Source organism: Lissotriton helveticus, chromosome 1_1, assembly GCF_964261635.1.
Source record: "Lissotriton helveticus chromosome 1_1, aLisHel1.1, whole genome shotgun sequence".
NCBI classification, from domain to species: Eukaryota; Metazoa; Chordata; class Amphibia; order Caudata; family Salamandridae; genus Lissotriton; species Lissotriton helveticus.
Window position 1 is genome coordinate 377,546,451 of NC_136057.1, and position 27,669 is coordinate 377,574,119.

Sequence of the window (27,669 nt, forward strand, 5' to 3'; positions counted from 1 at the left end):
ACTGGGCCAGTAATGTCATAAAGACGGTCTTGGCAGGACTTTAGACTTTTGTCAAGACCGTTTCTAGGGTCCTTTCACCCTTGGTGATGAACACCAACACCTTTGCATCTAGCTTTGGGGTTGAAGCGACTTTATCTGGGAGGGAGGGGCGTGGGCACTCAGATCTTAGACGAAACCTTACCTCTTTCGAAATTTCCTTTTGAAGTCAAAAGGAAAGGTGCTCTGCAATGTGCTAACATGAAGCCCGTTCTGGAGACTAGGGGTAATTGATGAGAAGCAGGTCAAACATGCTTTCCCCGAATAGGTCCACAATGCCCATTTTAGAGCCAGATACCTAGTCAGTTATTCCCATATTTCTCACCTCTATCTCCTCAATATTCATATCGAAATCAGAGGATTAGGAGAGGTTAAATTCATCCTCTAAACCAACATCGCTACAATGGGAATTTCTGGGCCTTTTCCCTCCCCTCTATAGTGTACAAGGCACCGTCTATGCGTGATATAATTTGGTATGAGGCTGTGGGCTTTTTTTATTCCTTTAGGCAGACTTTCCCCTGCACCTCTGGGCTTAGCCGCTCCATCTGGCCCCTCAGGGTGTCCTTGGCCAGCAACTGGCCATCCTTTCTTAGAGAGAACGTCCAATTCTATATTAGTTTTCTTGTCCAGTGACCCCATTACCTTATCCAGGGCTTTGTTTATAAGCTCCTCCAACCTATCCTCCACAGCTTTTCCTACAGGTTCAAGGGACATGGTTGTAAATAGGTAAATATCAAATTACTAGGGCTCTACGGGAAAAACAAACAGCTGTTCCCACAGTTGGTTGGATTACAACTGCCAGAATTCTTCTAGATTATCCAACAAGCTAAATTTACTACTCCTTTGTTTTTGTCTCTGTATCCCAAGCTATTAAAATGGCCTCAGACACATACTGTGCATGAAATGCCAGGATGGGCCAGGCACGGAGGTGGGAGAACCTTCAGCTCAGCCCTATAAAAGGGAAATGTTAAACATGAGCCACCCTCCTTCCAAGGGAAAGAACAATGGAGAAAATTAGTTAATTCTAAAACAGAGTGTCACAACAGCGATTAAAATATATACTCTTCTCTTAAGGGGGAGGGAGGGTTTAAGTACAAACAACACCAGATAGAATATTATACTATAAAGACTGTACTTATCTTGTGAGCAGCAGCAACAAAGAAGGCAGAAGACTGCGTGTGGGGAGACTTTATACCTTATTAGAATGTTGTTGAAGTTCTGTATCTTTCAAGGAGATTTGCATAATGTTAACCTCCGTGTCATTCCATAAAATTCTTCTAAAAACTGTTGCCTTGTGTTGCTTGTACCATACAAACCTACCGTGTATGCATTCCATCCAGTTTCCTTTTTACGCTATTCAGTATGGACTAGAGCCACCAGCTCACTTCCTATGTACTGTGGTACTATTTCTCCCAATTTTCCCTGTATTTCTTGCTGTTTACTCCACTCTTCTCCTGTTTTGCCTCTGCAATTTTCAGGTTATGATCAAAGTGCCACAAGTAGTTTGCAGAAGCCTACCTGCTTTAAGTCTTATCTGCTGAGATGCAAAACACAAAAGGGGATGAGAGAGATGCTAACAGATAGTTATCTGGCAGTCACTCTGTGTCGCATTCCAACCTATAATTTTTCGCCTACTTGCAAATAGCAATTCTATTTCCTAGACACCAGCGACTGTGTCCGACCTTCGCTGCAAGGCCCCTTTTTCTGAACTTTTTTTAATAGATTTTTTGCATCAGAGTAAAACTTAAATGACACTAGCAACACAGTAGAATTCTTCCGCCCATAAGTAACAGTATAAACCAATGTTCCAGGGTTGCATTGGTCTTGAGTCCAGGTGTTCCATATTTTAAGATATTTCTTCTGCTCTGTTAGGAACCAGGCTTTTTGAAGGTTCACCCCCACTTACTGCCCCCATTTTGACTACTACATACTGGTCTGAAATACTCTGAGCCCTGCGCAGCAAGACTCAATGCACGTGCTCGAACACTTGAAATGGTGCATGCTTCATTTGTCTGTCCCCAATTGCAATAGCCCTAAGTACGTTTCCTTAGTATATGGTACCTGGGGTACCTAGATCCTGTAACTTGAGGTGTGTCTCGTGGACAGCAGCACTAGTTGTGCCACCACGATTACAAGGTAAAAACATGGCACTGCAGACTGGAAGGCCAGTCTAAAAGCCCTAAATTGTTTTTCCTCTGGGATGGCGAGGAACCCCATTGGCAAGTACAGAATTACAGGCTGACATCTTAGTCCTGCTGACTTCTTGATGGGACTTTAGAAGTTGTCACTTTTGCTGCCCAAGATTTCCAGTGCTCGTTCATTGCCTCTATTCTGCAGAAAGGTTTCTTCCCTCCTGCGGGGATGTGCTAACGACTCCCGATAGGCGACAATAGGGGTCTGCTCGGGAGAGAGGTGTTCCTGTAGAAAGCCACATGGGTCTTGGCCCTAAAGCGAGCCTCAATGAAAAAGCCACCTTTGAGGGCAAATGGGAAACACTTTAGCAAGGGGCTGCTCTTTTGATCTAATCTGGCCACAGATTCCTTGCCTTTGAACTTTCAGGCAACAGGCTGGATCGGTAAGATTTTTAATACCAGTACCCCTGCACGCTGATAGTTGGCTTGGTGTGAGAAAGTGCCATCTTTTTTGCATGGTATGCCCCCCCCTTTTTGCTGAATTGCTGATGTGCTTTGACTGAGTGTGCCCTGGGCTCCTGCCAATCAGGTGCCCCCGGCCTGTGTTCCTTCCCTAAAACTGTATTGAAAGTTAAACCCAATTGGCAGCTCTCGCCACAGGTAACCCCCTGGTAAATGGTAACCTAGGTACCCAGGACCCTATGACCGGAGAAGACCCCTAAGGGCTGCAGCACTTATTGTGCCACCCTTAGGGGCCCTGTACCCTGACACACACACTGCCTTTGCAGACTGAGTGTCTTGGTGCAGAACTAAACAGAGAGTCGACATGGCACACTGTGCCATGCCCCCAAACACACTGCCCTGGTATACATCAGTCACCCCTCTAGCTGGGTGCCCTATGCCAGTGGTGTGGGCACAGGTGCATGAGCCCCTACAGCACCCAGGGCCATTCCTGGGCACTGTAAGTGCAGTGATGCCATTAAGAGTATATGGTGCAGGGAGGTTGTCATTACGAACTCCAAAGCACCATAATGGCTACACTGAAAACTGAAAAGTTTTATTTCTCAGCTCATTAAACCACACTGATGCCCGTGTGGGATTTAATGTAAAATGCACTACAGAGAGCATCTTAGATATGCCCCCTGAAACCTAACCAACTCCCAGTGTCCTGACTGGTATGTTTCTGGACCCCTGGGTCGAGAGCTTGCCGCTCTCGGGAGCCTGAAACAATGCACATCCTGGGACGAGGTGCCAAGCCTCCTCCCCCAGGATGGGCAGGGGACGCTTCAAAGTCATGCCGCCTTGGCATGTGAGCTTTCACATGCCAATTGCTTTACTCAGCAACTGGCCCCCACTGGTTCTGACACCCACTCTGGCTGGAAACCCTAAGTGAGGAAGGGGGGGTGCCAGCCTCTGCCAACTCCACCCCTCAGGTGGGAGAGGCGATGTGAAGCACAACTCCGGGCTCCGGCCATCTTGAGGATGGGGAGCCTTGCCCAATTAGAGATAGGCTCCTGCCCCCCTCCTACAGGAGAGGAGCAGGATAGGGGTGTACTCATCCCAGGACAGGGACCCATTGGTCCCTGCCCTTGCCCTACCTGTAACGTCCCTAAATTTAGGGGCACTTTGAACCTTCCTTCCTCGGATCCCGATAGCGAAACAAGCAAGAAGATCAAGAAACATGAAAACCTGCCGTGCAGCTGCTAAGAAGAGGACGACACCAACAGACTTGGCCCCAGCCCTACAGGCCTGTCGACCCTCAAACCTGCTCCTGCTAAACCCCGGCTCCTTCTGTGGTCAGCAACCTCAAAAACCCCAGAGGACCTGACTGACTTGTGACTCTACCAAGACTAGGACTCCCACGAGCAGTGGTTCTGCTCAAAAAGCAATACCCCTGGTGCCAGCCAGGAACAGCGAATCCAGCACACTCTGCACCCGCCGAACCCGGCCTGTGCCTGAGTGGACAAAGACCCTGAGGACGTCCCCCCAGCGACTGTGACGTGGAATCCAGTACCCAAGGAACCTCTCGACGACCCAGACGACGCCTGCAGGTTACAACCAGGGACCCCTCCAACCGCGACCAGCTGAGGTTAAGATTTCCCGACGTCAAAAGACACCCCTGCACCCGGCGCCCCAAGGCCCCCTGTGCCCAACTCCTGGGTGCCTACTTACCTCTCGAAGTGGTAGTTGCATCTAAAGAATCTCCGTCCTCGAGCCTGCAGCCTTTCTTCACCTTCCAGCTTTTCCATTTAATAACATTGAGCACCCGACGGCTCAAAAGCACCCTGCACCCAGCCGCCCGAGTGCCCCAGGGAGTGCAACCTTTGCCCTGAGCAAGTGACCAAGAGCCTAGCTCCCACAGCCGCGTGGCCTGCTTGCTAGCAGCCACCAACCAAAGGCCCCCTGCCGCCCATAGGATAACATTGGGCCTACTCTCTCAGCACCTGGCTGCCCCTGTGCCGCTGAGGGTGTAACAACTGTACCAACCTTATCTCTGCCAGTGGAGTACTTACCCAACAGCCAATAACTCACTTTTTTTCCATAGGGTAACATGGACTGGTTTCATTTGGAAATGTTTCTAAGGGTGGAGTTTTGAAACTTTAAAATATTCATTTAAATCTGCCTAATCACGAAAATGAAAATACTCGCCTGTTAACAGGAGAGATCCCAGTGCTGGATCTTGGTGCCCAGCACTGACCCTGAAAAGTAATTCTAACCGTATTTACCAGTAACTTGAATTTCCTTCCATAGGATAACATTGCTTGGTTTTTGCTGAAAAAGTGTCGATTTTTTAAACTTACAAATATTTGCTAAAAATCGCATGTCTAACATAAACACATTCTTTCAATTGTTTACAGGAGATGCACCAGTGCTGGATCCAGGATCCAACACTGAGTAACAAAAAGTAACAATAACACTACTTACCTGCTAAGTGAATTTCCTCCGATAGGATAACATTGGTGATTCTATGTGAAAAAGTTTCTAAGTGTCAACTTTTAAAATACAATAATATTCCTTAAAAATCACAACTTTAACCAAAACGCTTTTACTTAACTGTTTACAGGAGATGTCCCATGACTGAATCTAGGATCCAGACCTGTGGTTAGAAAAGTAATCCATAAAGTAATGAATTGCATTTAACTAGAAATTCCCATTGAGCTCAATGTCACAATGTGTTTGAAATTGTGTTGCCTATTGCAACAACTGTAACTATTGTATACAAAAGTCTATTGCCTATTTGAAAAGTATTTAACTAAAGTAACTAATTCTGAGAAAGTATATTTTGATACCTATTGTTGGTTCTAAAATAAAACTATATATTTTTTATGCAAACTATTGGCCTAGAGTTCAGTTTTTGAGTGCGTGAGACCATTTGCTGACTGAGTGTGTAACAAATGCTTTACACTGTCCTCTGATACTGCTCGACCAAGCTACCACTTAAGAGAGTAAGGCTATATCTAACTTTAGCCTCTGCCAAACCTATGGGGATGTGGACTCTGTGCACACTGTACCTTACTTTGGTCCAGTATATACAGAGCCACTTTCTTACATTCGGTCTACTCCGCGTGACGTCTTAGGCATTGGGTTCCCTGTGGTGATGACGTCCGCTTAGTCAATATAGGCGCCACCCCGGCATGGTGATGTCAATTCTTTTCTTTACGCGCCAACCAGCGCAGAGCTGTCGAAGAGAGCCACCCCATAACTTTTTAAGTGACATTTTTATCTGTTATCCAGTCCTTTTAGTGTGTAGGTATGTCCAGCTAGAGGACCTCAGATTTCAAGCCAAGGCGGCGCCTGCCACCACGCCATGTCGGTCATGGACCCCATCTGGTGTGTCTTTGGTGCCCGGAGCGCGATCACGACCTGTAGTCATGCTCCAACTGCTGGGCCATGGCCCCCCAGGCTTTAAGGGAGCGGTCCCTAAAGCTAATCGCGGCCTAGCGTATGGCGCCACAGAGGTTGCCTCATCGATCTCGGTCAAGAGGAAGGTCTTGACAACGCTCTGGGGAGGGTCGAAATCTTCTCCCCTACAGACGAAGTAATCGCAGTCAGGTTAGAAGCGCCATAAGAAGCACTAGAAGTCAAAGCGTGCATCAGCTTCATCCTGTTCGTCACGCAATGAGACGGAAGAGTCTCGACGTTCGAGGCCATGCTCAGCGGTGTGGGTGCCTGAGTTGGCTCCACGTTTCCCTGTAGAATTCTATAATGCCATGTGTGCCATACTTGGGCGGCCTGACCCTGCCGGCATGCAGGGTCATGCCCGATGGGTTCCACGCCTCTGGCGCCATATTATCTTCTTGGATCCATTCCTAACGCCACGTCTGACCTTGAGGCCCTAAGCACCAGCAGCACCTCTCCCATTGTTATTCCAGATTACATGAAGCCAGTTGGGTGTCCACTGACACCAAGGCAGGCGCCACAGAGCCGTATGTCTTCATGCCATATACTCTGATCTATTCTGAAGGGCTAGTGATGGATGATGATGATTGGGGCGGGAGCAGGGTCTCTTAGAAATCCTGCAATCAAATCAAGGACTGGACTAGTATGAGGACCTGGGTGATGCCAGCAGTCTCAACACCTGCCCAGGTTCTGGCATGCTGTCTCCCCATATGGAGGAGGGGGGCTTCTTTTGCAATGCTGGTGCATAGAGCTGTGGAGGTCTTGGACCTGCAGCTTCCTATGGTGGCAGTCAAGACTAATGTCTTGACGGAGGTCTTGCACCCTCACTCAGAACCCTTGCAGCCTTTCATCTAGGCCTTGACCGACGTTATACTGGGCCCTGCTCCAAAACCAGCGCAGAGGCTGGTTAATAAAACTATTGCCTACCTCCACCTGGCAACCCAGCTTTCCTAACCTCCCATTCCACCCTAGAGCTTGGTGGACCAAGCTTCCACTTCCCAGGGCACGTCTCCTTCCGCACCCCCAGACAGGGAATCCAAAGGACTGGACATCATTTGTAAGAAGATCTTTTCTTCCACCAGCCTAGCACTGTGGTCGGTAAACCCTGCATGTCTCTTGGGCCGTTACTCCAATTTGCTATAGGAACGGTTGCGCAAGAACTGCCAAGAGTCTTGGAGGAGAACCGGGCTCTCCTCTCCCAAGCTGTTACAGACAGGAGAGATGCAGCGAACTTTGACATATGATGTGGCTTAGACACCACAGACTTGCTAGACAGAGCAATTTCTTCGACGGTAGCCGTTAGGCGCCATGCCTTGCTAAGGACATCTGGCTTTTTGGGGGATGTCCAAGCTAACCTTCTGGACATGCCCTTTGATGGCTCCTGTCTCTTAGGAGACCAAGGCAGATGCAGCGCTTGAGCACTTCAAGGATTTGTGTGCTATGGCCAAGTCCCTAGACTTCTTCCCTTCATCCCAGCCTGTGTCTGCCTTTCATGACTATGGAAGGGGTTTTAAACTTCGCCAACCCTATTCCAGCCAGAAAACCTTGCAAGTCCAGCAACCTCTGCAGGCTGCGGACACAGTTCACCCGACCTTGTGGGTTGGGTGGCCAGAAGTGAGGTCAATCCACAAACCCCTCCTCCCCTGCAAATGCTTCCTAGTGCAATCCCTCTTGATCATGGCCATCCAGTTAGTGGCAGGATATCACCTTGGACAGATGGGTGTTGCAAATAGTCTTAAGGGCTACTCCCTTCCCTTCGATACTCCACCTCTGCCCATGCCTTCAACTTACGATCGGCTAACGGACGATCACCTTGCCCTACTCCACAAGGCAGTTAAGACTCTCTTTTCCAAGGGCATCATAGAGAGTGTTCCCGGGCCAGCAATAGGCTGTGGTTGCAGTTTCCGCCATTTTCTGGGTTCCAAAGAAGGACAAAGTCTGTCGTCCTATCCTCGACCTCAGAGCCCTCAACTACTTTCTCAAAAAGGAGAAGTTTGAGATGCTCACCCTAGCTCAAGTCCTGTCTGCCCTGGACTCAGGAGACTGGATGGTAGCGTTGGACTTGCAAGACACCTACTTCGATGTCCCAGTCCTGCCTGCCCATCGCCAGTACATGAGGTTTACGGTACTTTCAGTTTATCGTGCTTCCCTTCAGCCTCATCAGCACCACACAGGTGTTCACAAAGATGAGGGCAGTGATCGCAGCCCATCTGCGGAGATCAGAGGTTCCAGTCTTTCCCTATCTCGACAACTGGTTGTTGAAGGCAGACTTGTCCCAGGCAGACGCCTCCCACCTCCAGACTACAGCGAACCTTCTGCATTTGCTAGAGTCCAGTATCAACATGCCGAAGTCACACCTGACTCCCTCACAGACGTTTCCTTTCATCTGAGCAGTAATGTGCACGGTGCAGTTTTGGGCTTATCCTCCTGAGCAGTGACTCTAAGGTATTCAGGCTATGATTCCGATGTTCCAGCCTCTATCTTGGAGTTCGGTAATAATATCTCTGAGGCTGTTGGGTCTTCTGCATCCTGCTTGTGGACCATGTCAGGTGGCACATGCGGGCTATGGTGTCGAACTTGCAGTTTCAATGGGCGTAGCATTAGCGGGACCTTGCCAACCTAGTCCAGATATTAGAGGGCACTGCAAAAGATCTCTAGTGGTGACTGACAGACTGCGATTGGTTCAGAGGCAGATCCCTCTCCCTTCCCCAACCAGATCTCACAGTGATGACGGATGCCTCACTTCTGGGTTGGGGCTGCCATCTGGTAGAGGTGGGCATTAGAGCACTCTGGTGTCCGGAGGAAGCCAGGCTCCTTATCAACCTCCTGGAGATTCGTGCGATCCAGTTGGCTCTGAAAGCCTTCTTATCAACTCTCAAGGGAAGACTAGTTCAAGTGTTCACAGACAACACTACCGGCATGGTGTACTGCAAAATGGGTCGTGGACCCTCTGTCAAGTAGTCCTTTATCTCTGAACTTGTCTGGAGCAACAAAGTATTTCCCAGGTGGTTCAATATCTGGCCCGTTCTCTGAGTGCTAGAGCGGATGAACTCAGCCGTTGGTGCCTTGCAGTTTCCGAGTGGCGTCTCCACCCGGTGCTGGTGCAAGGCCTCTTTCAACAGTGGGGATAGCCTTGTTTAGATCTGTTTGCCTCTAAAGGGAATGTGAAGTGTCAGCAGTTTTGCGTGTTGGAATTTCCAAGGCGGCTCTTGCTCTGCCACACTTTTCGTCGGGGGTGAAGCGCTGTCTTTCTGTACGCCTTTCCACCCATATCACTCCTGCCCAGGGTGCTCAAGAGAGACCTGGCCCTAGTCATACTTGTGGCTCCAGACTGGTCACAGAGAATGTGATATCCCAAGCTTCTGCAAATGAGCATCGATCTTCCGATCAGACTGCCGCTTCGGGAGGATCTTCTATCGCAGCAGTACCGGAAGGTTCTCCACCCGAGCCTGTATACTCTCCCCTCCCTTGCGTGGAGATTGAGCGGCAACAGTTGACAGCTTTTTTCCTTCCTGCCAAAGTCTTTGAAGTCATCCTTGTCCCTCCACAAAGTCAGTATATATATTCAGATGGCAAAGGTTTTGTAAATATTGTACAGACCGGTCTGTCGATCCTTTATCTGCCTCCCTGTCAGACATCCTTCTATTCATTCTTTCCTTGACCCAACAGTGCTCTACTTTGGTCACCCTGAAGGGCTATCTTTCAGCCCTGTCTGCCTTTCTTAGGTTGCTAGACCAGCCATCCATTTTTAAATCACCTCTTGTACAGAGATTTATAAAGGAGCACGCTCATTTTTTTCCTCCTTCACCTTTTATTATTCCACAGTGGGACCTTAATTTGGTTCCCCCCTTCTTGATGTGTGCACCATTTAAACCATTGCACAACTGTCCCCTCCTGCTGCTCACTAACAAAATAGCCTTTTTAGTGGCAATAACGTCTGCCAGGAGGGTGTGCGGACTATGGCTTTTTTTCTGCCCAAGGTAATAACACTTTTTCATATGGGACAATCTGTTACATTGCCCACCCTCCATGCTCCTCCGCTTCCTTCTAAAGAAGAAGTGCGTCTCCACTGTCTGGACCCTAAAAGAGCATTGTCGTTCTACCTTGACCGCACTAAAACATTCTGAGTGGACGGCCAGCTTATCGTAGGGTACTTTGGAGCAAAGAAGGGGTGTGCTGTTCAGAGGAGGACAATATCACGTTGGGTCATCCTCTGCATTAAAATGTTACGCCTTGGTTAAAAAACATCCTCCTGAAGGCATTAGGGCCCATTCTACCAGGGCGAAAGGACCCACCACGGCTCCTGAACATCGCGTTCCGGTTCATGACATTTGCCAGACAGCCACATGGGAATTTCTGCACTTGTTCGCCAAGCATTATTGCCTGGACAACCGGGTCCACAGGGAGGGCCTTTTTGTCTGTTCTGTTCTGCAGGAATATTCGGTTTGAAGCTTCTCTGCAGTTCCTCCTCCGGATGGGCAAGTTACTTACCTCCTGTAACACCTTATCTAGTAGCAACATGATCTAGCTGCAGATTCCTTAATGTCCCACCCATCCTTCCTGCACTGCGGATTAGTTTGTGTCAGGACTGTTTCCCTTCAGGGCCCTAGTTGTTTTTAACATACTATGGTCAGTCACTTCTTGGCTCTGCCCTTCTGGCGTGGAATTCATGAAAAGTACAGATGCCATCCCGCTGGGGTGGCGCCTATGTTGATGACGAGGACGTCATGATGATGACCATCCCGACTCCTGTGACTCACGCTGAATCGACTGCCGCCACCTATCGGCACACAGGGATACTTCTATCAAAAATCTTCCAGATCCAACCTGACGCCTGGAATTTCGGAGGTAAGGAATCTGTGGCTAGATCATGTCTCCTCCAGATAAGGCGTTACCGAAGGTAAGTAACTTGTCATTTCGCAGACTGGCTGGCAATAAGGACAGGGAAGGGAAAAGGGAACCAATTGTCAAACAAGTTTTCAAGCGGCGTATAGCCCCCATGGTATCTACACCTTTTGGTTCAGCTAGGGAGCTTTGGATGCAGAGAGAGTGGTTCTGTCATGTTGGGAGTAAGCAGAGTGGAGAAGCCAGTTGCCAGACCGGTATTTCCAGAAGCATGTAGCCCCTTAATAGCCACACCACTGGGGTGAGCTACGGAGCTCTGAGTGCCGAGAAAGGGGTCTTGTCAAAGTTACACCTGAGTCTGCTGGACCGGGAAGAGTTGGCCAGTGCAGCTTTGTCATCCAGAAACTGAGTTTTCGCCAAGGAAAGGGTCAGGCTGTAGCCACGATGACTGAGTTGGCCACATTAATACTTACCCACGTTTTTCTTGAAAAAGTTTCTAAGGTTCATGTTTGTTTAATTTGCCAATGTTAGATCGCGGTCAAATGAAAAAGTTGTAAGAAAGTGGCTCTGGACCAAAGTAAGGTACAGTATGCACACAGTTCACAGTCCCCAGATGTTTGGCAGAGGCTAAAGTTTGATATAACCTTACTCTCTAAAGTGGTAGCTTGGTCAAGCAGTAAGGCAGTATCAGAGGACAGTGTAAATCATTATTTTTTTTTATTTATTTTTTTGCAGAGTTTTATATAGCGCGAACTAGAACCGAACCGAATCAGTTATCAGAGCGCTTTACATAGCACCAGTTACGTTACATGAGGACACACTTTCATTTTTTTTTTTTTAGGCACGGGGAGATTAAGTGATTTGCCCAGAATCACAGGGGGTTTTTGGCGTCGTTACCGAGACTCAAGCCCAGATCCCCAGGTCCGAGGTCGAGCGCCTTAGCCGTTAGGCCAACCCCTCTCCCCTATCATTTTGTTGTACATACTCAGTCAGCAAATGAGCTCACACACTCAAGAACTGAACTCTAGGCCAATTGTTTTGTATATAAAAATATATGGTTGTTTTATTTTAGAACTAACAATAGTTATCAAAATATACTTTCTCAGAATGAGTTACTTTAGTGAAATACTTTAGTGAAATACTTATCAAATAGGCAATAGACTTTTGAACACAATAGTTACAGTTGTTGCAATAGGCAACACAATTTCAAACACAATGTGACGTTGAGCTCAATGGGAATTTCTAGTTAAATGCAATTAATTACTTTATGGATTACTTTTCTAACCACAGGTCTGGATCCTTGATTCAGTCCTGGGACATCTCCTGTAAACAGTTGAGTAAAAGCGTTTTGGTTACAGTTGTGATTTTTAACCAATATTTGTAAGTTTCAAAAATCGACACTTAGAAACTTTTTCTGCAAAAACCAGGCCATGTTATCCTATGGAAGGAAATTCAAGTTACCAGTAAGTTCAGTTATAATGACTTTTTAGTGTCAGTGCTGGGCACCAAGATCCAGCACTGGGATCTCTCCTGATAACAGGTGAGTATTTTCATTTTCGTGATTTGCCTGATACTTAGAAACTTTTTCTGCAAAAACCAGGCCATGTTATCCTATGGAAGGAAATTCAAGTTACCAGTAAGTTCAGTTATAATGACTTTTTAGTGTCAGTGCTGGGCACCAAGATCCAGCACTGGGATCTCTCCTGATAACAGGTGAGTATTTTCATTTTCGTGATTTGCCTGATTTTTGATGAATATTTTAAAGTTTCAAAACTCCTGCTCACTTGCTCAGGGCAAATGGGGAAGTAGATTAGGACAGAGGTTGCACTCCCAGGGGCACTAGGTGGCTGGGTGCAGGGTGCTTTTGAGCCGTCGGGCACTCAATGTTATTCAATGGGAAAAATGGAAGTTGAACAAAGGCTGCAGGCTAGGGGACGGAGATTCTTCAGGTGTGATCACCACCCAGGATTTGGGCACAAGGGGCCGTGGGGCGCCGGGGTGTCTTTTGACGTCGGGAAATCTTACCCTCAGCTGGTTGCGGTTGGAGGGGTCCCTTGTTGTGAGGCTGCAGGCGTCGTCAGGTGTGTCGACAAGGGTCCTTGGGCACTGGATTCCTGGTCACAATCGCCGGGGGGACGTCCTCGTGGTCTTTGTCCACTCAGGCACAGGCCGGGCTCGGCGGGTGCAGAGTGTGCTGGATTCGCGGTTCCTTGCTGGCACCAGGGGTGTTGCTTGTTTGAGCAGAACCACTGCTCATGGGAGTCCCAGTCTTGGTAGAGTCACAAAGCAGTCCGGTCCTCCGGGGTTTTTGAGGTTGCTGACCACTGGAGATGCCGGGGTTTAGCAGGGGCAGGTTCGAGGTTCGACAGGCCAGTAGGGCTGGGGCCAAGTCAGTTGGTGTCGTCCTCTTCTTAGCAGCTGCACGGCAGGTCTTCTTGTTTCATGATCTTCTTGCTTGTTTTGGAATCTGGATCTGAGGAAGGAAGGTTCAGGGTCCCCCTAAATACTACATTTAGGGGCGTTACAGGTAGGATAAGGGCAGGGACCAATGGGTCCCTGTCCTGGTGTGAGTACACCCCCTATACTGATCCTCTCCTGTGGGAGGGGGCAGGAGCCTAACTCTGATTGGGCAGGGCTCCCCATCCTCTAGATGGCGGGAGCCCGGAGTTGTGCTTCACCTCGCCTCTCCTACCTGAGGGGTGGGGTTGGCAGAGGCTGGCACACTACCTTTCCTCAACTAGGGTTTCCCGACTGTCTTCCTGCCAGAGTGGGGGTCAGAACCGGTGGGGGGCCAGGTGCTGAGTACAACAATTGGCCTGGGGAAGCTCAAAAAAGGCGGCATTCCTTTGAAGCTTCCCCTTCCCATCCTGAGGGGGGAGTCTTGGCACCTCGCCCCAGGATGTGCATTGTTTAAGGACCCCGGGAGCGGCAAGCTCTCGACCCAGGGGTCCAGAAACATGTCTGGTGGTGGCAGCCTCGGTAGCCACGCAGTCAGGACACTGGGAGTTGGTTAGATTTCAGGGGGCATATGTAAGATGCCCTCTGTAGTGCATTTTACATTAAATCCCACACTGGCATCAGTGTGGGTTTAATGTGCTGAAAAGTTTGATACCAAACTTCTCAGTCTTCAGTGTAGCCATTATGGTGCTGTGGAGTTCGTAATGACAACCTCCCTGCACCATATAGTCTTAATGGCATCACTGCACATACAGTGCCCAGGAATGGCCCTGGGTAATGTAGGGGCACAGGGCTCATGCACCTGTGGCCACACCACTGGCATAGTGCACCCAGCTGGAGGGGTGACTGAGGTATGCCAGGGCAGTGTGTTTGTGGGCATGAAATGCTGATATGTGTGTCATGTCGACTCTCTGTTTAGTTCTGCACAAGACCCTCAGGCTGCAAAGGCACTGTGTGTGTGTGTCAGGGTACAAGGCCCCTAAGGGTGGCACAATAAGTGCTGCAGCCCTTAGGGGTCTACTCTGGCCACAGTGCCCTGGGAACCTAGGGTACCATTTACCAGGGGCCTACCTGTTGCGAAGAGCTCCAAGAAGAACTGCCAAGCCCTCAAGAGAACCTGGCGCAGAGACCCAACACCGGACAACATGACTGCCCTCAAGCTCGCCACCCGAAAACACCACCAACTCATCCGCGCAACCAAGAAAACCGCATTCAAGGAACGACTCGACACCAACGCACACAACAGCAAGAAACTCTTCAACATCGTTAAAGAGCTCTCCAACCCCAACGCCGGAAACAACGACATCACCCCTTCGCAAGACCTCTGCAACTCCCTCGCCTCCTACTTCCACAACAAGATCGCGGACATACACAACAGCTTCAGCACTCAACCGACGCACGCCACAACCGAACCAGCGCCCCCCACCATCACCCTCCGCGCCTGGACCCAGATCAGCACCGAAGACACCGTCCGCACAATGAACTCCATCCACTCCGGATCTCCTACCGACCCATGCCCTCACCACGTCTTCAACAAGGCCGATGCTGTCATCGCACCCCACCTGCGGGACATCATCAACACCTCCTTCGACACCGCTACCTTCCCGGAGAGCTGGAAGCACGCCGAACTCAGCGCTCTGCTAAAGAAGCCATCAGCCGACCCCACCGACCTAAAGAACTACCGCCCCATCTCGCTGCTCCCGTTCCCTGCAAAAGTCATCGAGAAGACAGTCAACAAGCAGCTGGCCGCCTTCCTCGAGACGAATGGATCTCTAGACCTCTCGCAGTCTGGCTTCCGGGCCAACCACAGCACCGAGACCGCCCTGATCGCAGCCACCGATGACATCCGAGCCCTGCTCGACAACGGAGAAACAGCGGCCCTCATCCTCCTGGACCTCTCCGCGGCCTTCGACACTGTCTGCCACCGTACCCTAGTACAGCGCCTCAGCAACGTCGGAATCCAGGAGAAGGCACTGGAGTGGATCATCTCCTTCCTCGCCGGAAGGACACAGAGAGTCCGCCTCCCCCGTTCAGATCTGAGGCCACCGAAGTCATCTGCGGCGTTTCACAAGGCTCCTCGCTCAGCCCAACGCTCTTCAACGTCTACATGAGCCCCCTCGCAGCCATCGCACGCCAGCACAACCTCAACATCATCTCCTACGCCGACGACACCCAGCTGATCCTCTCCCTCACCAACGACCCCGCCACCGCCAGAGCCAACCTTCACGAAGGGATGAAAGAGGTAGCCGAATGGATGAAGAACAGTCGCCTGAAACTGAACTCGGGCAAGACGGAAGTCCTCATCCTGGGATCCTCACCCTCCACCTGGGACGACTCCTGGTGGCCCCCCGCCCTAGGCAGCGCACCCAAACCAATAGACCACGCACGCAACCTAGGCTTCATTCTGGACTCCTCTCTCTCCATGACCAGACAAGTCAACGCCGTCTCCTCGTCGTGCTTCAACATCCTGCGCATGCTACGCAAGATCTTCCGGTGGATCCCCACCGAGACCAGGAAGACGGTCACCCAGGCCCTCGTCACCAGCCGTCTGGACTACGGCAACTCCCTCTACGCAGGAACCACCGCCAAACTCCGGAAGACACTTCAGCGGATCCAGAACGCCTCAGCACGACTCATCCTGGACATCCCCCGTCGCAGCCACATCTCCGAACACCTGAGAGACCTGCACTGGCTCCCGGTCAACAAGAGAATCACCTTCCGTCTCCTCACCCACGCTCACAAAGCCCTACACAACCAAGGACCAGGATACCTCAACAGCCGCCTCAACTTCTACGCTCCCAAACGCCAGCTTCGATTGACCGCCCACGCCCTCACCGCCGTCCCTCGAATCCGAAGAGCCACCACTGGGGGACGGTCCTTCTCCTACCTCGCCGCCAAGACATGGAACTCCCTCCCGACCCACCTCCGCATGACCCACGACCACCTCGCCTTCAGGAAGCAGCTCAAGACCTGGCTGTTCGAGCAGTAGCGGACCCCCCTCCCCTAGCGCTTTGAGACCCTCTGGGTGAGTAGTGCGCTATATAAATGCTCTTGATTGATTGATTGATTGATTGTGGCCAGAGATGCCATTTGGGTTTAGATTTCAACACAGTTTTAGGAAGGAACACAGGCCCTGGGTATCCGATTGGCAGGAACCCAGGGCACACTCAGTCAAAGTACATCAGCAATTCAGCAAAAAGTGGGGGCATACCATACAAGAAAGATAGCACTTTCTCACAAAAGTGCATATTCACTATACCTTGTAATTTCTGTATGTCTGGAACCTGGTAACTAGCAAAGCAGGGTAACTGTGCATGCTTTGTCCTGTTTGAGGAGATGCTGTTTCTGGAACCCAGCCAAAGCCAAGGGATTACAAGGTCCAGTGAGCTGGCCTTCTGTCCACAACATAGGGACTCAACAGCTGAGAAGTCTTCTGGGGCAAGTTGGTACCACCGCCTACCTCCACCGTACATAACCACAAAGTTGCGCCTGAGTTCGCGGAGTCTCAGAGTGAAATCAGAGAAAATAAGTAAGAAGCTTCATGAAAATATGAGGTGAAAGGCAACCATTGTAGTTTTTACAAATAGCTTGAAGGTAGAAGAGAAAATAAGTGTTCTATATACACTGTGTTTTTATTGAGCAATTTCAGGGAAGATAGCAGAAGGTTTAGTTTTCTGATCTACAACTGAAAATGAAAGGATTTGGCTTATCAATGAATGAATTAAAGACCAAGCCAAGGGTAAGAGCTGAAGGAGAGAAAAGAATTGCAGAAGGGGGAAACACTGAAAGGTGGTGTGGGAGAAGAGAAATTAGCAACAAAAAAAAGTCTAGCTAGGATTGACTTTTAAAAAGTGAGCTGCTTTTTCAAGCTTTAAAAGTGGAAAAGGCAGGACGAGACATTTCTGAAGCGAAATTGAGGAGGAAGAATAAGAGATAATGATTTGAGAGTCATCTACGTGGAAGTGGGTCACCATGCCATGAGAGGGAAAAATAGAATATAAAGGAATAGTGTACAGAGGGAAAAGTATTACATCAAGAACAGGCCAACGGAACCCCACAGTATAGAGAGGATAGAAGGAAGTGTCGGAATCTATTTAGTTAACAAAAAGAAATGTCTGGAAATGTATTTAGAAAACCCTGTGAACCTACTTTAGCCCCATTCTCCTACTGACTTCGAGTTGGTAGCTTAACGGGGCTAGAGTTGGCTCCAGAGGAGACATGGCACCCTTTAGGGACCGGGGTGAGACCCTATGATAAAGCCTGCCACTACTAGAGTGGGTGAAGTCTTTGCTGAAGGGCTTGCTTCTCTGTGTACTCAATTTTGAGTGTACTCCTAGGAGTGGGATACCCTATTGTGTTAAGGTATTATTTTGGGAGACTATATTTCCTATCCATTAGAATACTTGTTCTCCTTCTTGAGATGTGGTCCGTCTCAGCTCACTTTGTTGTGCAGACTTAGCATGCACTGTTAAATTCACATGTAGGTTCTGGTCGTAAGTATCTCTTGGTGCAGTTTGAACATTTTTTTTTATATTTTATTAGTTATTTTCTACTTGCACGTGTTAACGCTGCTTTATGCATTATGTGCTTACCTATTTACTGTTTTGGTATTGTCTGTATCTAATAATTTACTTAAAATTCTATGATGTTTTAGGGCCACCTGCCAAGCCTCCAGCAGTCTTCTTTTAACCGCTCAGTGGGCAGTTTAACTTCATCCCCTCGACCTTCTGGGGACTATGATGATGAGGAGACGGACTCTGATGAAGATATTAGGGAGACGTACGGCTATGATATCAAGGTAGCAAAGATGGTATTTGAAATACTGAAATTATTTTCCTTTGACAGCATGGTTTGTGACTTTAATGATTGTTTGACAGTGGGTAGGTGGTCTTGTTTTATGTTGAAAATTAAAGTAGCAAATTAAGAATATAATCAGAAATCTGTCACAACATTCTGAGACTCTAAAGGATCAGCTTCTGTGTGCACACATTTTAACAAACAGGAAGATATACTACCCAGTGACAGCAGGGAAAAAGCCCCTGAACAAAAAGAGAAAGAGCAGGGCCTACATGGCTGAAGCTTGTGATGTGAATGACTTGATGGAGTAAGTTGCACAGGAGCAACTGAGCTGTCTAGAACCGTCAAGAATCAACTGTGAGACACAGCTGTCAAGAGATGCATTCTTGACTGACTGTGCGATGAGCATCCACTGTCTCTGACCAGCTTGTCATATTTGGTGAGAGTATATGAACCCATCTTCACCAGTAGGACCTAGGTTTTTCATTGCCACATCCTGTTACCTTCTTGAGGCCAGTAACCTGTTGCATGTGAATCTCAGCCACATGGCTCACGCCTACAAACTTGTCCCACTGGGCACTGGGCCAGTATGTCATTACAAATATGATAAATTGTCACCTAATGCCTGGCACCTCGGCTCAATTGATCTGAAGTAAATAAAGTGTAGTATTTCCAAAGACTTCCAAAAGGCTACAGGGAGGACCTAAAGTTTCCCTCAATAAGCGATTTCATAGATGCGATGGGACTGGTTGATAGCTGGATACTCCGTCACCCGGATCAAACACAAAACACATTTCACTCTGGGGCTCACCAAAGTCTCTCAAGGCTAGACTACTGCCTAGTCCCTGCCGCCCAAGCATCGTACATAGCAGAGATCAGGCACTTAGCTGGAGGCATCTCAGATCACTCACTGCTGTGGATACATTTGATTGTACGTCAGGGCATCGCAGGGAGGGTGGCCTCAATCAACTCTTGGTATCTGCGTAATCCCAAGATTCGTAAAGACCTCATAAAAACGCTGGACGAATACTTCACCAATAATGTAGGGTTGGTATCATCCTCTCAGTCCTTGTGGGAGGCATTTAAAACAGTCATCAGAGGTCAGGCTCTGTCCTTGATAGCAGGCTCTAAACGGGAGAAACAGAAGGAGGTGGTGGAGCTAGAGGCAGCAGTTTGCAGGTTGGCAGGTGAGTTGGAACTAGGGATAACGCAGGCTAAACTTCATCTGTTAAGCCTGAAGCAGCACGACTATAAAGCACTGGTCTCGGACAGGGCTAAGGCTCTTAGCAGGGAACAACAGGGCAGGCTGTATGACTTGGGAGATAAGGCTGGTAAGCTTATTGCTTGGCTGGACAAGAGAGACTGAGCGAGCCTTCCTGTCCCGGGGCGCCAGACCGGGGGGTGGGGGGGGGTGGTGGGGGAGGGGGGGTTAGGGAGGTACCATAACTCACTGAACCACAAGAAATAGTGGACAGGTTTGCGGACGACTTTCACACGGTTTTCAAATCGGTCTCCACTCGCTCGGAGACTGACTCCCAGGTATTACTCCGAGACATCAAGCTCCCCTGTCTTTCCCCGGAAGACCGTGACTATATGGATAGCCCACTCGCTACGGACGAAATTTCCGAAGCAATCCGTTCGGTAAATTCTGGGGAGGCACTGGGTCCCAACGGGCTTCCTATCGAGCTCTACAAACTCAGGCCAGATAAACTTGCACCCTACTGGAAAGCGATGTTTGTAGAATCCAGAGACAGGGAAGTGCTGCCAAGGGAACAGAGACTAGTTACTGTGGTCACGATTCACAAGGAAGGCATGGCTAAAACGGACTGCGCCTCGTATAGACCTATCTCTCTCTTAAATGCTGAGCCGAAGACCTTAGCTAAGCTCCTGGCGAACCGACTGGTGAAGGTTATCAGTGGCCTAGTGCACCCCGATCAGTCTGGCTTCATGCCGCATAGGAACACAGCCCTAAACTTGCGCAGACTGCACGAAGTCATAGATAGAGTTCACACTCAGCAGGAACCAGCCATAATTACGTCAAGCATTAGTGGCAACAGTGGCCTTCGATACGATTGAGTGGCCCTATTTGTGGGCTGTTGTTGCTAAGTTTGGATTCGGTCCCGGGGGGAGGGGGGGAGGGGGGGGAGGGGGGGGGTGAAGGTGTTGGATTTAAAATCCAACACCTTCACTAGTGTTCGCAAAGACTGGAGTTGGAATGGTAAATTATACTATTCCAACTTCCAGCGCCCCGCTCCTCAAGTCGTTGTTCCGACTCGCGAAGTAATGGTATGCGGAATCACAACGCGGTCGTAGTAACGACCGCGTTGTGATTCCCTGCGGGGAAAAAGAATGCAGGATGTCGTCATATATTCCTCTCCATTAGAGGACAGAGTACTGGATGGACACCTTCCCAAAAAGACTATTTCTTTAATTTATAATTTAGTTAATTAACCATATGGCGGATCCCCTTCCGGCTTTGAGGAACATGTGGATGCAGGATGGGATAGAGCTTGACGACGAAGATTGGCAGACAGTGGTGTCATCCCCCAGGGAGGTTGCAATCCCAGCTCGCCTGAAATTAGTCCAGCTTAAGATTCTACATAGGATCTATATCCTGGGACCTCGACTGGTACTTATGGGATTGTCGGACCCAGGGCTCTGAAAACAGCAATGGGGTCTCATACGTACATTTATGCACACCATTTGGAAGTGTACACATATTGCCGGTTACTGGCACAAAGTACATGATATGATGAGCAAGGTATTGGGGGTCTCCCTGTCCCCAGAGGCGAGGAGGTGCCTCTTGAATATATGGGAACCCTCCGATTTAAACACTTCCCAGACGCAATGGGCCGCTCGAGGGTTTATGTTGGTAAAAAGAAATATCGCTCAATTGTGTGGGGGGGGGGGCAGGGGGGGTTGGGGGGACGGCAAACAACCCACTCTGGGAACGTGGGAAAGCAACTTGGATTGGCCATGTTTAGAGAGAAAACGGTGTATCTTGCAAGGGGATGCCCCAGAAAGTGGTCGCTGGACTGGAGCCCTTGGAATCGTCACAGAGGAGAGATTTGTACACCGCCCTGTAATTCTGCTCAGGATGACCCCCCCTCCCCTTGAAGTTCCTTTTCAATTGTACTTATTGTCTATCCTGTAACCCCCCGATGTAGAGTCTGCCGTTTTGAACGATCCTCTGTATTGAGTTATTTGCTGATATTTTATTTCAATAAAAAGAATCTTTAAAAAATATATATTTTATTTTCTAGAACCAAGCCAGGCCTGTTACAGGTAAGTATAATAACACTTTGCAATAATAATGCAGGTAAATAACGTTTAAATACAGTTGAATGCAATTGGATTTGTTACAGGTAAGTCATTTGTTTGTAAAGCAGGTTGAATTACTTTTCAGTTACTGTAAAGATTCCTTTTTAAGTTACTTTTTCTACTCAGCGTGATATGCCTAGATATCACACTGGGACATTTCCTAGAGAAAAGTTAAGTAAATCTGTTTTTGTACATTTCTAGTGTCTTAGGGATTCATACAAGCCAGCTCCACACTTAGAAATTTTTTCACAAGAAAGCAGTCAATGCAGTCCTGTGGGAGAAAACTGGGTTATCGGTTTAATGGTAAGTACTTAGGTTTGGGAGTTGGTTTTCTGGGGTTAGAACCAGTGTTCCCCCAGGGTCAAGGATGCAGTCCGAAAGCATCCTCAGCGGCACTAGGGTGGCTGAGTGCAGAGTGATGAGGCCCGGTGTTATCCATTGAGGATAGGGGGCCTCCGGTTGGTGGCTGCTCACGAGCAGGGCACAATGTTGTGGGAGCAAAGCTCCTGGACTTGGGCTCAGGGCAAAGAGGGATCCGAGTTAGCACACAATGTGCAGCACAGGGGCGACTGGGTGCAGGGTACTGTTTTGGCTTTGGGTGGCCTGTTTTCAATGAGAGTTGCCGGTTTTGGGTTTTGGCTGCATGCTCGGTCCAGGAAGTCTTTTGGTAGGAACCAACAGCTGGGCAGGTAAGTTGGAGGGCTCGGGGACCTAGGTGCACCTTGGGTTCTTCTCTGCAGGGCGGCTGGATTCAGGAGTGCCTTTTGAGGCCGGACTTCACCTTACCAGGTCACTTGCTGTTGGAGGGGTCTTCGTGCAGAGACTGCAGGTGGCGTCGGGGAGTCCTGGCGGGGTCGATCCAAGGTGGACCAGGACTCTGGAGCACTGGGGGACCTCGCTGGGACCGGTGGACCACTCAGATTTGGGGCGTAAGCGTCTGGTGGAGCAGTGGTTCCAGGCGTCAGTTTTCTTTGTCCTCAGCAGGCTCAGAGTCTGTCTTGGGAGTTTCTTTTTAACAGAGCTGCTGTTCACTGGAGAGCTGGTCTTCGTTGAAGGCAGTAAGTCCTCCTAGGGGTTCTAGAGGTCGCTGGCTGCAGGGCAAGGCGATTTTTGGCACAGCAACTCTGGAAACTGAAGACGGGCCGGTAGGGCTGGGGTCAAGTCAGTTCTTCTCTGCAGTCTCCTCTGCTGGGCGTCTTCTTTTGTCCTTCTTCTTCATAGGTTGCGGGAATCTGTCTTCTTGGTTCAGGGCTGCCCCCTAAATACTGTATTTAGGGGACCTTTTAGGGGTCTCGAGGTCAGTAGCCTTCCTTTAGGTGACTAAACCCATGATGTGCTCACCACACGTGGGGGTGTAGGCGCAATCCCTAGTCCTGATTTGAGAGTGCCTGCCATGTGCAAGACGGTTGGCACTAAAGCGTGGGCTTTACCTCCCCTCCCCCACCTGATAGGTGGGGTTGGCAGAGGTGGGCACACCTTCTGGGCTGTTCTCATTTTTCCTGCCTGTCTTCCCACCGAAAAGGATGAGACACAGGAAGGGGGCCTGCTCCTAGATAGCAGGGGAGGCTGGGAATCGTGTTAAAAAGGTGGCAAGGCCTTTGAAGCTCCCATGTCTCAGATGGCTCTACCTGTCCTGTGGGAGGTGTGACCACCTTCGCCCAGAAAAGGCTTTGTTGCGGTCTCGGGGAGCGAAGGCTCCCACCCTAGGGGTCCAGAAACATGTTTGGGGTGGCAGTCTGGTGTTTACCGCTCGGGGAACCCACCAGAGGTTTTTCAGGGGACAACTCTAAGATGCCCTCTGAGTGCATTGTATAATAAATCACACACTGGCATCAATGTGAGTTTGTTATGCTGAGAAGTTTGCTACCAAACTTCCCAGAATTCAGTAAGCCATTATGGTGCTGTGGAGTTCGTAATGACAAACTCCCAGACCATATACTCTTTATGGTTTTACCTCACTTACAATGTCTACGAATGGGCTGCAGCTATTAGAGGCCTTCCCTGGTTACATTGCCCTTGGTACCCATGTTACCTTTTACAAGGTACTTACAATGTGGCCAGAGAAGTGCCAATTGGGGGTACAAAGGTACAGTTTTAGGAAAGAACACAGGCTCTGGGAACCTGATTGTCAGGGACCCGGGGCACATCAGGTCAAAGCGCATCAATCTGGCAAAAAGTGGGGGGTTACTGAAACAGAAACCCAGCTTCCTACACCCACTTTTCCAGTAAAGAGAGCATTTGGGCTTTCGTGCGTGCCTCTATGTCGGAAGCTGGCTCTTTTTATGGTATTAGCACTAGGTGGTTACACCATGTACAGAGTCCAGGGGTTCCTCAAAAGTGTATAGGGCTCAAAGCGCTCTATTAGTGGTAGTGTGGGCGACCAGCCTTAGGCCCATCGCAGAGGAGTGTAGAACATTTATTGCACAACAGTGATCAGGTGAGCCACTCAGATTCAGGCCGTGGGTGTCGGGTGCAGAATGAGCAGGAGACGCGGATCCTCCTGATCCAGAGTCCTTCGAGTAGGTTTCCTCTGGACAGGTCCACTGTCCACAGGAGATTGCGGTCTTTTTCGAAGGCAGCAGCCCTCCCAGGGTTTTCAGAGGTCACTGGGTGCAAGACAAAATGCAGGTTGGTAGAAGCTGGAGACTGGCCAGCAGAGCTGGGGCCAAGGCAGTCGTCTTCTTCAGTCTTCTCTTCAGGATCTATTCCGTTGGATATTGAGGTCAAAGTCTCAGATTTGTGGCCCAGCTGGCAGGGCTCGCAAGAATGCCTGGCTTTACAAGACTGTGAATTTTTCGCTTTGTTGGTTCTGTGTTGACTGCTTGTATCCCTCTTGATGTATAAACTGTAAAGTGCTCTGATACCCTCGGTGTCATGTTCGCGCTATAGAAAACCTTCTAAATAAACAAAGGGTTATCTTCGTGTTTCTTAGGCCGTCTCAGATCTAGTTTCTATTCGGGGGTTAAGGGGGCACTTAAATACTGCATTTTAGGGGCTTACTAGGTAGGGCCATTGTACACCTTACCTGGGGTGACTACACCCTCTATTATGCTACCCTCCTGTGACAGGGGGCATATACCTTGCTCTGACTGGAGGGGTCTTCCCATCTTTAAGATGGCGGGGACAGAAAGATGTGCTTAAACTCGCCTCCCTCACGCTAGGGGTGGAGTTGGCAGAGGTGGACACACCTCCTATGCTCCTGAGTTTTCCAGATGGTGCTGTGGAACTTGAGTTGTCGAGTTTCCAGCCCATGTACTCTCCATGGCTTCCTGGGCACTTACAATACTAAGGAATGGACCCCAATATTGTATGGGTATATCTGCTCATGCAGATATCCCTTCACTTGTGGTATAGTGCACCATTAGGGCCGTGGGGACCTACCTATGCCTTCAGGCGCTGCTGGCTGGCATGGCACTAAGACATGGTGCCATGTCGACTTTGCCATTTTCTCCCTCACAGGGTGTAGGAAGCTGGCTCTGTATATACTATACCAAAGTAAGGTATAGTGTGCACAGTGTCCAGTTAATCCCCAAAGGTAGGCAAATGTACAGTTAAATAGCACCTAACTCTCTATTTGTGGTAATGTGGTCAAACAGTAAGACAGTATCAGAGGACAATTGTAAGCATTTTTTGTACCCCCGCAATCAGCAAATAATTTCACACACTCAAAGACTAAACTTCAGACCAATTGGTTTTGTATAAAAATATTCTTTTAGTTACTCTCTTTTCTAGAACCAAGCAAGCCTGGCACAGGTAAGTTGATAAAAACTTTGCAATAAATATTCAGTTTGAGATGCAAGGGTTAACATATCTCCCTCTAAAACCAATTAGATACCTGGGCTTGTATGTGACGGTGGACTTTCTTCAACTCTTTCATCTGGATTAGGGTAGAACACTTGATAAAATAAAAAGTCTGCTAGAAAGATGGACACTTTTACCTTTATCAATAATAGGTTGAGTCTCTATGATAAAGATGTCGATTCTTCCCCAGTTGATATTCTTATTTTTAAATCTCCCTTTAAAGATACCAATCTCATATTTTAATGAAGTGGATAAGGTGATTCGGGAGTTTGTCTGGGCTAAGAAAAAACTGCGGATTAAGTTATCTATTCTACAATTAGATAAAGAACAGGCTACTGCGCCAGGAGCCGAATAAGAGCCTGGTGGAAACAATACTCCCAAAAATTGCTCAGGAAACCAACTGCTCGCTCAATAGCCAGGAATGGCTACACGTTTGTAAGCTTGGCCACAGGGCTTTTAGGGCTGCCATTTTTAAAAGAATGCCTTTCCTTTCTAGACTGGTGGCCTATTATACTCCCTCTAGAATCCATAAATGGTTTCCTACAGCACCGAATGACTGTTTTAGATACTTTTGGGAGGAAGTGTTTAGGTTTATTAGTAAATGTCTGTCAATAGATATTCTCCCATGTGCACTGTTGGCTTTATTTGTTTTTTCCTATGTAGTTGGTCAGCTCTCCTTATATAGACTATGTGCTAGATGTAGGTAATCGCATTTTACCGATTCCTAAATACCGAATTTTACCGATTCGGTATTTAGGAATCGGTAAATGTGATGTAGGTAATAAATCGGTAAAAAATTACCGATTTGGTAATGTTTCTTATTATCGAATCGGTAATACCGATTCTGTAATGAGAAATAGCTTCCCATTCATTCCTATGGGCCTGGAGGCCCATAGGAATGAATGGGAAGCCATTCACTATTACCGATTCGATAAATACCGAATCAGTAACAGGGGGAGCATATTCAAGAGTGGCAGCTTGTCACATTGACATCCTGTTGCACCCCTGAATCATGCATGTGTGCACATGTGGCGCACATACATGCCATAAGGGCATGTATGTCTGCCACATGGCACTGAGTAAAATGCAAAAAAATGCTTTGTTATAGGTATTCGGTATTTACCACCAACTTGTAGTTGGTGGTAAATAACGAATCCTTAGAGCTAAAATGCACTCACTTGAGTGCTAGCTATATAGGTTTTAAGGAATCGGTAATTTACCGATTCCTTAAAATAACGAATCGGTAATTTACAGATTCCTTAAAATAACTAATCTGTATTTTACTGAATCCTTATTTTAAGCCTCCCACATTAGAAAGGGCTAAATACCGGTCGGTAACGGGAAAATTACAGATTTTCGGCCGTTACCGACCGGTATTTAGCTACCTACATCTAGCCACCTACATCTAGCCCTATGTTTTGTTTTCCTAGCCATAGCGGTAGCCAGATCTTTAATATTACAGAACTGGAGATTGCATAAAATTCCTACATTGGCTCAGTACCTACTTAAGCTGGAAAGGACCTATAGATTTGAAGAGGCCTATGCGAAGAGGATAGGGTCTCTACGGAGATTTGGATTGACCTGGAAGGGCTATGGGGTGACCACGCAAATAAACAACTCTAGGTAATTTAAAGGTTACGTTCTATACATTTTACATCAACGGCCCCAGGCGTCGCCTTCCTCACGGAAACCTGGATGAACGCCTCCTCAGCACCCGACATCGCCATCGCCATCCCCAACGGCTACAAGATCATCCGGAGAGACCGCGTCAACCAGACGGGAGGAGGCATCGCCATCATTCACAGGAACACCATCCGCATCACGACCAACACCGACGACACCATCGCACCCGCCGAACACCTGCACTTCCAGATCCACGTCAACCCCAAGACCACCCTCAGAGGCACCCTCATCTACAGACCCCCGGGACCACGCACACAATTCAGCGAGGACATCGCCGACTTCATCAGCCCGCTCGCCCTCCCCTCAGCCGACTACATCCTCCTCGGGGACCTCAATTTCCACCTGGAGAACAACGACGACCGCAACACCACCACCGTGCTGGAAAACCTCGCAAACCTGGGACTCAAGCAACTGGTGACCACCCCCACCCACCTCGCCGGACACACACTCGACGCCGTCTTCTCATCCAGCAAAGACATCGCCTTCAGCCACGCCACAGGACTCCACTGGACGGACCACAGCTGCGTCCACTTCACCTTCAGAAGAACGACGACCCACCACCACCAGCAACAGGTTGCCCGAAGAAGCTGGAACAAGATCACAACCGACCAGCTCGCCGCTTCCCTGAGTCAGCACCCTCCCGCCAGCTCAGCGAACCCCAGCCAGGCCGCCGACAACCTCACGAAGTGGATCAGCA

The 27,669-nt window shown here is 48.9% G+C and overlaps 1 protein-coding gene across 3 annotated transcripts in view; it reads left to right on the top strand.

Annotated features, from left to right (window-relative positions):
* The window catches only part of KDM5A (lysine demethylase 5A), a 749,711-nt gene that overhangs the window by 609,597 nt on the left and 112,445 nt on the right, over positions 1–27,669 (top strand). For all 3 annotated transcript variants that reach the window (XM_078673709.1, XM_078673710.1, XM_078673708.1), the window contains one exon: positions 18,025–18,168. In XM_078673709.1, the coding sequence (XP_078529835.1) occupies positions 18,025–18,168 (144 nt within the window). The remainder of the gene's footprint in view (positions 1–18,024; positions 18,169–27,669) is intronic.